This window comes from Myotis daubentonii, chromosome 2 (assembly GCF_963259705.1).
Source record: "Myotis daubentonii chromosome 2, mMyoDau2.1, whole genome shotgun sequence".
Classification (NCBI taxonomy): domain Eukaryota; kingdom Metazoa; phylum Chordata; class Mammalia; order Chiroptera; family Vespertilionidae; genus Myotis; species Myotis daubentonii.
In genome coordinates this window covers 12,347,125-12,359,465 of record NC_081841.1, presented here as the reverse complement: position 1 = coordinate 12,359,465, position 12,341 = coordinate 12,347,125, and the positions used below count along the sequence as shown (strand labels likewise).

General features: G+C 36.9%; 1 protein-coding gene across 4 annotated transcripts in view; it reads left to right on the top strand.

Annotated features, from left to right (window-relative positions):
* POLR3B (RNA polymerase III subunit B) overlaps window positions 1–12,341 on the top strand; it is a 108,750-nt gene that overhangs the window by 6,829 nt on the left and 89,580 nt on the right. For all 4 annotated transcript variants that reach the window (XM_059681769.1, XM_059681767.1, XM_059681768.1 and 1 more), the window contains 7 exons: window positions 130–186; window positions 271–335; window positions 1,501–1,576; window positions 4,201–4,301; window positions 8,647–8,738; window positions 9,901–10,018; window positions 11,657–11,765. In XM_059681769.1, the coding sequence (XP_059537752.1) occupies window positions 130–186; window positions 271–335; window positions 1,501–1,576; window positions 4,201–4,301; window positions 8,647–8,738; window positions 9,901–10,018; window positions 11,657–11,765 (618 nt within the window). The remainder of the gene's footprint in view (window positions 1–129; window positions 187–270; window positions 336–1,500; window positions 1,577–4,200; window positions 4,302–8,646; window positions 8,739–9,900; window positions 10,019–11,656; window positions 11,766–12,341) is intronic.

Here is a 12,341-nt window from a genome sequence, read left to right as displayed (position 1 = left end):
AATTCATGAATTTTTTTCCCCATCACTTTGGTTTTAAGACAAATTTGATGATTACCTATGATTAGAGTCTATTATATTATCTGCTAACCTACTTTTGTTGCTAATCTACTGTTTCCCCTTTCTATTTAGGTGAAAGGCCTTGTAAAACAGCATATAGATTCATTCAACTATTTTATTAATGTAGAGGTAAGCATCAGATCTTAGAACTACACACAGCTAAGAATTAATTGAAAGCTAGAGTCTTTCCTAATGCTACTCTTTCCACTGCAGATAAAGAAGATCATGAAAGCCAATGAAAAGGTTACAAGTGATGCTGACCCCATGTGGTACCTAAAGTAAGAAATCCAACTATCAATTACTCTTTTGATACTTCTGATAATGTCTAACATTTTAAAAAGTGAATGTAGTTGCTACCAAAACTCTTTTTAATCTGTTTAATAAGTAATTATCAAGTGTTCAATTTTTAATTGGTAAACTAATTACTAGTATAACACATAGCATTATGATTAAGAAGTTACTAAAACTATTAGGGTTTTAAATTTTTAAAAACAATTTTAGACTTAAATAAAAATTACAGAAATAGTACAATGTTCCCATTTTATTCTTCACCCAGCTTCTGCTACTATTAACATCTTATATTATCTAGCACAATTAGCAAAACCAGGAAATTAGCATTGATACTATATTAGCAACAAATCTATAGATCTTATTTAAAGTTTTCCCACTAATGTCCTTTTTCTGGTTCAGAGTTCAATTCAGGACCCCACAGTATGTTTAATTGTTATGCCTCTTCATTCTTCTCCAGACTGACGGCTCCTTAAGTGTTCTTGGTCTTTCATGACCTTGACACTTTTGAGGAATTCTGATTGATTGTTTTATAGAAGTTCCTTCAATTTCTTTTGCACAAATGAGCATATATATTTTTCCCCTTATATCCTCTTTTTTTCTTATATGAATCATAGCATACTATAGATACTCTTTTGTACTTTGCTTTTTTCATTAAGTATCATTTTAAGGAAGCTATGTTTCTAGTATTTTTGTAGAGATTTACACTATTTTTATTTTTTTAAATATTTTTATTGATTTCAGAGAGGAAGGGAAAGGGAGAGAGAGATAGAAACATCAGTGATGAGAGAGAATAATTAATTGGCTTCCTCCTGCACACCCCACACTGGGGATTGAGCCCGCAACCTGGGCATGTGCCCTGACGGGAATTGAACCATGATTTCCTGATTCATAGTTCGACATTCAACCACTGAGCTGCCTGGGCTACACTGTTTTTGAAAAAGATATTCTGTTAGAGAGTACTTTCCCTCCTTTGTAAAGTTATATGTACTATCACTTTAAGAAGTTCTCCAATTTTAATTTTTAATTTGTCATCCTTAGCAAGATAAACAATTGCCAAAGCATAATCCTGTTTTTAGGAGGAAACTGTCTTTTTTTTTTGTTTATATGTTCTTTGGAGAACTATAATTGGTAATGGAATAATTTGCTTTTCAGATATCTTAATATCTATGTTGGGCTTCCTGATGTTGAAGAAAGCTTCAATGTAACCAGACCAGTGTCCCCTCATGAGGTAATTTTTAACCTTACTTTAATTGAATTTGTTTACTTTAACTCAAAGAATCTGTGCCCTTAATACTCTTGAAAGATGATTTAAAAACAGGTAAAAAAATCTCTTATGAGGCAGGTAACCAAAATAAACAAGCACTTTTATAATACAGTACTATATTAGGAAACAGTTTTGTACTGTTTAGTTTATCATTTAATGTTATTAACTTGCACTGTTATATAACTGTGCCCTATTTATATTGTTTCTGAGCATTTTAGTGGTATCTCCCAGCCCCTTGCCAGCCACTTGTGCCTAGCATGGTGCTCTTTCTTGCAGAGATTACTGGCTTAGTGCATTTTTTGAGGGTCAGCTGGCATTGTGTTAGGGACAGGAGACCAAGGACCAAGAACTCACAGTCTAATAGAAGAGGTGGATGAGAAGAAATTTAAATTCCAGATCATTAACAGAGATGCAGACAGAGGGTTACAGAATAGGTCTGTTTATTGGCTTTTAACAGATACTAGACTTCTTTTCAAATTCTTCCACTTGGTATCTAGAATTGGGAATTGATTCAGGGAATAAAATGATTTTTGTAGCTTTATCTGGTTTGTATTAATATAATGCTAAAATAGCAATTATGGAACATAGCACAGGAATCTTACTAAACAATAATTAAGGTGTTAGATTGTATGGTTGTTGTCTAAGTAAGGTTACATAGGAAGTATGAACAAGTAACCAGACATTTTACATAAATAAATTTTGGTACTACTTAGTCACCAAATATTGAACATTTATTTTGTGTCTCAACATTGAGAGATACAAAAGAAATGAGACACATATTCTTCTTCAAGGAGTTCATACTCTTGTGGAGAGATTAAAATTATAAAACATGTGAAACGGAGACACCAGGGGTTACACACTTTGAATGTCTGGAATGATCAGGTAGGAAGGCAAATATGTGAAGTTGTACTGAGTAGGAAGTGGTGAGGACTGTGGGATATTGGAAGGTGTGTGCCCCAGTTTGGCTTTCCCCACCTCCCATTCCCTTTTGCTAGAACTTTCCAATTTTTTGAGAACTAAGCAGCCAGTTAGCAATTTCTAAGTCATCTAAACTGTATTACTATAAACAATAAACTGAGTTCAGAGAAAGGAGAAGACAAAGTAGTCTGAAGTAGTTCAAGAAGGCTGAGGCTGCAATTGTCATTATAATTATTCTTTCTTATGTTGAAAACATGTAAGTATTATTGTAATTAGAGAGGGTGTGGAGATTTCTTGGAGAGGTTTTGACTCCTGGAGAATTGGGGAGAGGGGGAGAGCAGATGGGTGGGCGGTCATGGGACCCACAGCAGGACTGGCGGGGTGCAGGTACTGCATTCTCCACCAGAGCAATCCTACTCCTGCAATAGAGAGAGGCCGAGGGGGATGGAGGGGGCCCACGGAAGTAGTTCGGGAACCTACAAAGTTTGGTCCCAATTCTTACGACATCTGTTGATTTTCATTTCCATTTGAAGGGATAAGTTTGTTAAAACCCACAAATGTTTGCCTATCATGGACATTACGTTGGTTTTATTAATAAAATTGAGATATTATATACTGTTCTATACTAGGCATCATTTTAAAAATACCTATTTATACTCTCGAGAATTAAAATTATTCTTATTCCCATTTTACGTAGGAAGAGATGTAAAATTTAAGTGGTAGAACCAAGATTTGAGCACAGGCAATAGAATCCATACTTTGAACCACCATGCCACACTGCCTTTGGTCTGACCTGAAGGAGGAGACTTGATCTAATTAAATATAAAATAAATAATTTCTATTGGTCAATAATAGGAATGTCTAATATTTTAAAATTTCAGGCGCATTGATAAAGACTAGAAAAAGTTTAAATCTAACTATCTTTGGTTCAGTAGAAGCCACAGAGACGATTTAGCACCATAAATTGTAAGGTTGATGGTCAGAGAAATTTCTTTTGAGACTACAAGCCACCTGATGACCATCAATATAATGGGGAAGTCATTGGATGATTCTGATGAGGTTTCCTCTGTCTGATCAAGGCTCAGCAAAGGACATCATTTTGCGAGCCACATAAAACTCAGCAGCAATTTCTAAAGTTCCTCAAATGATTCAGCAATTATTAGAACGATGTGATGAATGATTTGTGCTATAATCTATCATTTGTTAAGGAATTTTGTGATCTAGTTTTGTTTATTTGGAGAATAAAAGGTAGTATAGTTTAAACTTTTTAGTGTGTGTGTGTGTGTGTGTGTGTGTGTGTACTTTAGTTATTATACTGGTTAACTGTTTTGAAAAAGGCAGCAACAAAGATATGGGATCAGATTGGTGATCGCGTCAGATCAGAGAGAAGAAAATCAGTACCAGATTTATTGTTTCATATCTGGGCTGGCAGGGGCGGAGATGCTGTGGTGATGGCTAGATCTATAGCTGGTATCATTCCCCTCCAGGAGAAGGTAGGCTCATCATTCCCAGTGCCCTAAGGTAGCATATGTAATAGCTCAGTGTTCCATGGACAGATCCAAGTTCAACGTGAGCGATACAGTACTTCTACTAAAGAAGGACCTCTTTGGAGCTCTCAGAACCTTTCTTTTCCAGAGAGGAGGAGCAGTGACTGTCTGAATCTGTTTTAGTGCCGCCTGCGGGACATGACATACTCTGCCCCCATTACAGTGGATATTGAATATACCCGGGGCAGCCAGAGGATCATCCGCAATGCTTTACCCATTGGCAGGTAAGAAATGATGTTGGTATTAGAGATACACTACCTGCATTCCAGCCCTGTGAGGTGTCCTCGAGCAACTAAAATTCTCTTTGCCCATTTCCTCATCTGAAAAATGTGGGAAATGTGCCTAGTTCATGGCTTGTTTTCTGGATTCAGTGAGTCAGTAGATATAGAACACTTAAGCAGTATCCAGCACATATTTGTGGTTATTGTTTTTTAATTGTGAAATGTTTTCTATAAAGTTAGGGAAAATGCTTTCATTTCCTCTATAATACCAGGCTGTTAGAAAAACATTAGGTAAGAAAGCATTTCAGTGAAGTCTCTGGACTGGTCTTCTTGGTGGATTCATGTATATCTTAAGTTTGATTTTCCTGGCCATTTAACTGTTTTTCATATAGCAGTATTTAAGGGAGAAGTTACTTATTTACCCAGAACAGATTTGGAAATGATCACTAGCATTTTTGCAGTCTGCATGTCCTAACTAGAGAAATATATTGACTCTCCTGTAGAAATGGACAAAACCCATAATAATAATAATAATAATAGTTATGAATGATGTTGGACTTTAAACTTACTCCACATAATTCCCATTCAAGTGTTTTTCCTCCTTCAAAAGTGCTAAGAGCTTAATAAGCAATCCGTTAGTTCAACAAATATGCACCAACTTCTCATTATTTGTCATGCACTCTGATGGGTGCTCAGGAAAATAGAAACATAATCATATAGTTCTTGTCAGCTACACTCAGGCTACATGTCTTTTGATTGGAGTATTTTATCCATTTACCATTTAAGATTATTGATAGGTACATATTTAATGCCCGTTTTATTTTTTTAAATTTATTTTCCCTTTATTGATTAAGATATTACAAATGTGTCCTTATCCCCCCAATGTCCTCTCCCGTTTTATTTTTTATACCTATGTTTCTCTCTCTCTAAACCTATAATAATAAAAGCATAATATGCTAATTAGACCAGTCAACTTTCCTGACAAAGTCAGGTCTGCGAGGGCCAAGGCAAGCCACTGCGGCTGCGAGAGCCGAGCTCCTTGCATGAATTTCGTGCTTTGGGCCTCTAGTATATAAATAAAAGTAAATAAGTAAATATAAACATATAAATATAAAAAAATATATATGTATTCTTCCTCTTACAGCAGTCCCTTTAATGTCTCTTGCAATATTGGTTTGGTGGTAATAAACTTCTTTAGCTTTTTTTTGTCTGAGAAGCTATTTCACCTTCGGTTTTCAGTGATAGCCTTGCTGGACAGAGTAGTCTTGGTTTCAGATCCTTGCTTTTCATTACTTTGATTACTTCATGCCATTCCCTTCTGGCCTGTAGTGTTTCTGTTGAAAAATCAGCTGACAGCCTTATGGAAACTCTCTCTTGTTGCCTTTAAGATTCTTTGTCTTTAATGTTTGCCATTTTAATTATGATGTGTCTTGATGTGGGTCTCTTTGGGTTCATCTTGATTGGGACTTTGTGCTTCCTAAACTTGTGTGACTTTTTCCTTCACCAGGTTACAAAAGTTCTGTCATTATTTCTTCAAACAGGTTCTCTAATCCCTTATTCACTTTTTTCTCCAATTGGCACCCCTATGATACAGATGTTGTTCTGTTTCATGGTGTCCCAAAGTTCCCTTAATCCCTAGAGTGCCGGGGAGTGCGATCGCACTCCTCCTGTCTTTCGCCAAAAGTGCCGAGAGCGCTATCAAAGCTTCGAAATGGCGTCCAGTTCTAAGTCTGCTTTTATTAGTGATGATGATATTGCTAAATATGTCAATGTAGTAAAGGTTTCCTTAAGTTTTTGAATATGTAACTTCATTTTCTTGTGATTCATAATTTTTTTCCTAAACTGCTGTAAAATCAGCAAAAATGCTTTGGCAATTTTAGCATAGTTCCTAGGATATTGGTTGGCACTCAAAGGGTTAAACTGTCCTCATGTTTTTAAAGCGTTTTTTTCTTTTTGCTGCTCTGATTGAGTGATTTTTTTTCTGCCTTCTAATTTGCTAATTCAGTCCTCTTCTTCTAACCTACTATTAATTCCTTCCAGTGTATTCTTTATTTCAGCTATTTTATTCTTCATTTTTGACTGGTTGTTTTTCATGGTTTCTGTGCCCTTTTTTATGCTGTTGAGCATTCTAAAAACCATTACTTTATATTCTGTTTCTAATAAATTGCTTGCCTCCATTTCATTTAGCTCTTTTTCTGGAGATTTCTCCTGTTCTTTCACTTGGGGCCTGTTTTCTTATTTCTCCATTTTTGCTGTTTCTTTGTGTTTGTTTCTGTGTATTGGATAAGACTGCTGTGCCTCCCAGTCTCGGTGAAGTGGACTTCTTGTGGGACCCAGTGGTGTGTGTAGTCTCCTTGATCTTCTGAGCTGGGAGCACTAGGAATGTCCCTTGCTTGGATTAAATGGGCCTTCCTGTTATATTTGGGTCTTGATTGCTGTTGTCGTATTTGTGGTTGGGCTCAACCCCAACCACATAATGCCAACAGTTATATAGATGCTGACAGAACAAATCAAAACAAAACAGGACTGAATTGAAAACAACACACACACACACATACAAAACAACAACAAAAAGGACTAAAATAGAAAAAGAAAAGAAAAAAAAAGGATACTAAAATATATGAGGCCAAAAGAATTAGAGGAGAAAAAAGAACCCAAAAAAAGAAAATGTGAAAGGAAAAGAAATAGCATAAGATTAAAAAAGAAAAGAAAAAATGAAATGAAATAATAATATTTTTTAAAAGTAACAATAATGAATAAATTAAAATATATAATAGGAAAAGAAAAATGGGAAAAGAAAATAAAAATTTAAAAAAAGAAAAAGGAAAAACGAATAAAAGGAAAGAGATATGAAAAGAAAAAAATATTTGGATCTGCTATTTGTGGAGTTTGCTGGATTTTGCTCTGATGTTGAATCAGACCCCTTGATATTTTGGTGCTGGCCTCCTGATAGGTTCTCTGGTGCCAGCCAATGTGTATTGCTGCCCCTGCCTGGCCTTTGGGCAACCTGACTGAAGCACTGGCAGGGCCGAGCTCCAAGTAGTCTGGTGGACGGGGCCTCCATAACCCAGAGGCTGGGGCTGCCTAGGGGCTCGCAGCTTGACTCTCCCTGTTCTGAGCTACTCTCCCTTCCTCCATGGAGCTGGGCTCTGTGTCCTGCCGTGATGGTTTAAACCAGCGGTCCTCAAACTACGGCCCGCGGGCCTCATGCAAATACAAATATTGTATTTGTTCCCGTTTTGTTTTTTTACTTCAAAATAAGATATGTGCAGTGTGCATAGGAATTTGTTCATAATTTTTTTTAAAACTATTAGTCTGGCCCTCCAACGGTCTGAGGGACAGTGAACTGGCCCCCTGTTTAAAAAGTTTGAGGGCCCCTGGTTTAAACAGACTCGTTTTGGGGGTGGTATATGTAGCTTGTAGAAGGGTGATGGGTACTTCCTCTCCTTCCAATGCCTCTGCTCTGCCTGGCTCATTGGCACCTCCTTGCTACCTTCTACCTTCTCAAGCAGGAAGGGATAATAAATAAATCATCCCTGCTTAGCACTCCAGTCTTTCAATGTGTCTGACCACTGGGCAAGGCATCCACCCAGGCTCTAACCAGGCTATTGTCAAAGTTCCCCACCCACCAGACCCAGCCACTGGCGTATAGATTTCCAGCCCAGAGCTGGTCCCCCTTTTCTCGGGTTGCTGCAGCCATTCTGCAGGTGGGGGAAGGCATGCCTCCCCTGCCCCTGAGTGGGCAGGACCAATGCTCTTTCCTGGGCCACACTGTCCAGCCCCTTTCCTGCTCTTCCAGAACTTTTGAGTTGTCCCTCAGATTCACTGCTGGGTGTGCGGGTCAGACCCCTCCCCGTCCCTGAATTCCACCAAGTGGCTCTTCCTGCAGCACAGATCTGGGTGAACTTCCCAGGTGGGATGATGGCGGGGCGTTCTGGCCATTCCCTCCCGTGAGTCTCAGCCTTGGTCTCCTGCCACTGTGCTCCCGCCGCGGCCTTCTCAGGCAGCACTTATCCAGCCACCTCTCAGTGCCGGCACTCCTGGCTTCCTGACCAAGCTGCATCCTTCTCAGTCTCTCCATCCAGCCTGTGGTTCCAGCCACCTGGAGGTGCCCAGGGCTGGGGAAGCGGGCGGGGGAAGCGACAGCCCCCTCCCCAGCAAATACTGCAGTCCCTTGACCCTGACTCCTGGCAATGGGCCTCACGGCTCCTCCGCCAGGATAGCCCAAACTGCTCACCCCGCGTCCTTGCTCAGACACTCACAGGTACACTTGCCCTCTCACATGCTCACTCACACACACCCAGTGACAATCTTTATGTGATCATTTCTTTTGTTTTATTTTAAACAGAATGCCCATAATGCTTCGTAGTTCAAACTGTGTTCTTACAGGGAAAACGCCAGCAGAATTTGCCAAACTGAATGAATGCCCTTTAGATCCAGGTATGTGTGAGTCCTTGGATTTGCTCCACTTCCTTTGTTTTTGTTTTTTGTTTTTCAACATTTTCCTTAAAACAATACCAGCCGTTCTGCTTTATAATGAACTTTGATAAAACTTTGTTTACAAAACGTCCAGAAATTTGGTTTCAACTTTATTCTATTAGTCTATATTTCTAAAAGATATATTGTTTCCTCTTTTATTTCAAGTTTAAATCTTTAATACCCCAAGTATTTATTGCTGTGGTTTGTCAGTATTTTCTTTGTCTCTTTGCTCCAGGGTAATGCTCTTTTGGTGTACTTAAAAATTCAAAAATAATCTCACAAAGTTACTTATCTAGCTAGTTTGTAAAGACTCAAACATCTAATTTCAGGCTAGTTTAAATGCATTGCAGGGGGGAAATAAAAGTCTTCTGTTTAAATTTTTAAAAATCACATTTTTGTACCTGTTTTTAGGAAGTTTCTTTTATAAAGTTTCAAGCTTAGCACTTAACAGAAAGTTTCTTTTAATTCCTTAACTCATATTTCACACTGATTTAATTTATAGTTGCTTTAATCTACTTCCTTTAAAGTTGCATTGATGTAGACTCCCAGAAGGTTTTGGAAAGAAGTTAACAAAGAACGTGACTTTTAGACTATAATAAAATGTTGCATAAGTAAAACATATTGCCCTGTTTCTACTTTATTCTGAAGGTAAAATGAAGTCTCACTTTGTCATATTCTGAATTGTGTGCAAAAATATATATGGTAATGTTTTATTGAGTATAGAATATTACAGAAACCTTGCTTACCATTATCACTGATTTGTTAGAAAACTTAGAGCAAATTTCAGTTTATATTGAAGATGATTAGCTCTTTTTCTGCTTAAGAAATCTGCAGTCTAATTTATTTAACATAATTACTTGTATTCACCTCCTTATGTGTCAGGTGCTAGTGATGCATAGACACTAAAATACATTTCCTGTCAAGAAGTTTATTATCTTGTGCTTCATTTTATATAAAATCATGTGCTGACACTATCATTAATTAATAAAACAGCAAACCTCTTTGAATTAAGTGGTGGCCAAGTGCCATGAAGCAATGGAAGAATGATCTCTAATTCAGGAGATTACTAAAGCACACTGTTAGAAGACTAGATGGTGGAACTGTTCTTGTTTCCTTTGGGCAGGTGGCTACTTCATTGTTAAAGGAGTGGAGAAAGTTATTCTTATCCAAGAGCAGCTGTCTAAGAACAGGATTATTGTGGAGGCTGACAGAAAAGGGACAGTTGGTGCGTCAGTTACCAGGTATGGAAAGCAGAGATGGTGTTCTTAAGAAATATTGATAATTTCATTAATATCAAATGGCTGTCTTTTGATATGGAGGTACCCAGTTATTTGTCTCTGATAATAGGCAGGGAAATATTTAAACTATCTGTATTCAATTTATTGTGTAACACTGTAAGCATAGAGTATTGATTTAAAATTTTCTGTGATGAATGTATGAGACATTGTTTGAAAGGCCGCTAGTTATTTTAAAAGTTGAATTTTATGTTAATTTGTAGCATTAAAGGAACTTTTAAAAAAATAAAAAATATTTCCGGATTTTTACATATGTATTCCAGATTATTTTTATTATTGATTATTTCTGTTGATATAATATGAGGCTATTTTACACTTAATATTTAATGAATTATTTCATGAACTTAAGATCGTACTGTTAGTTTTTCAGACCAGCCTCTTTCACAGTATACTCATTTTTCTATAACAGTATCCCTTATATTACTACTGTAATTTTTTTCCCTTTGGCTTATTATCATATGTCATTTGAATTTTGGAAGTTAATGGATTCTGGATATAAAAAATTTGTGACATAGTTAAGATGTCAGTGTGTAATAGAATTTTTCTTCCAACAACCTTGTTAGAAGTATTGAACTTCTTAACTCAGAGTTTCTTCATTTTTCTTTCTGATAGAGAGGCAACTAACAATAATGGCCATTTATTGAGCAGTGACTAGGAACCAGGCAGTATACTAGGTGCTTTACCTATGTTATTTGTCAGCTCAGTCCTCCAAGATAAGTGATATTATCTCTGTTTTATAGTTGAGTAACAGACCTTGAGTGCAGGTCACATCCATCATCAGAGGTAATAAGCATTTGAACCCAGATCTAATAATTCTACAATATGTCTTCCCACTGTTTGCAGTTTTGGAACCAGGGCGATCAGGATTTGAATCCTAAAGATTTTGTTTACTAGCTATGAGGTACTTGGGTGAGCAGTTACTTAGCTTCTCTGAGCCTTGGTTTCCTCATATGTGATTCAGAGGCAACACTTCAAAATAAGTTTTAGTATGTATGAGATTAGAGCTAATGTAAATAGATTGGTAAAGGTGCATAATATGTAGCTGATGATTAGTGTGTGTTACTTTTATGAATGAATAAAGTGTTGAAATGTTTTTAAATCCACTGGAAATTTTATAGTAAATAGAGATCTATAAGAGGAGATTGCCTTAGGTTTCTTGTTTTCTTCACAGTATACCCGACTCTATTGGATTATTAGTATACAAATTCATTTCTTCATGGTTTCTCATTATGGTACAGGCTCATTTTGAGGTTTTTCTCTTCAAATCTATAAAATTGATTGTGAATATATGCCCCACATTGGATCCAAGGAGTTCAGGTGGAATCAAAGTGAAGTAGGTCAAAATAAATTCACCCACCAAACTTCCACCATAATCTCAAAGCTAAAGAAACATTTATAGTGTTTAAAATGCAAGTGGCAGGGGCAGGAGAGGAGTTGGGCATCTTTAAAAAGCACCTATTAGATAGGACCTCACTGATTGTTATTGATCAGTTAAACCTTATTGATTGACATACATTTCTATTGCATGTTAGTAGCTTGAAACTAAATGAGGATGCAGTTTAACCAACTTGTATTTCCTTGTAGCTCTACCCATGAGAAAAAAAGCAGAACCAATATGGCTGTGAAACAAGGACGATTTTATTTGAGGCATAATACTTTATCAGAAGATATACCGATTGTAATTATATTTAAGGTAAGGTTGCAGGTATCTACTGAAAATTATAAAGAAATTTTTAAAATTTTTACTTTTTTCAATTACAGTTGACATTCAATATTATTTTAACTTCAGGGGTACAGCATAGTGGTTAGACATTTATATAACTTACAAAGTGATCCCCACCTGGCACCATACAGAGTTATTATGACATCATTGGCTGTATTCCCTATGCTATACTTTACTTCCCTGTGACTACTTTGAAAATACCAATTTGTACTTCTTAATCTCTTCACCTTTTTCACACAGCCTCCAGCGCCCATCCCATCTGGCAACCATCAGTTTGTTCTCTGTATCTGAGTCTTTTTTTCTGGTTTTTCATATGTAATTAGAAATTTGGAGGTTAACGAGTTAAGAATAGAGAGACTTGTAGTATGGACAAGTTGTAAGTAATGTAATGCATTTTAAATGGAAAGCTAATAAGACCAGGGTTTATAAAAAATTCCAAAAGTACAAAAGGGTATGTAGTGATGAGTAAGCTTCCCACCCACCTGTACCTAACCACGTAGTTCTCTGCCCAAAGACACCACTTGCTACTAGTTTCTTGTGCATCTC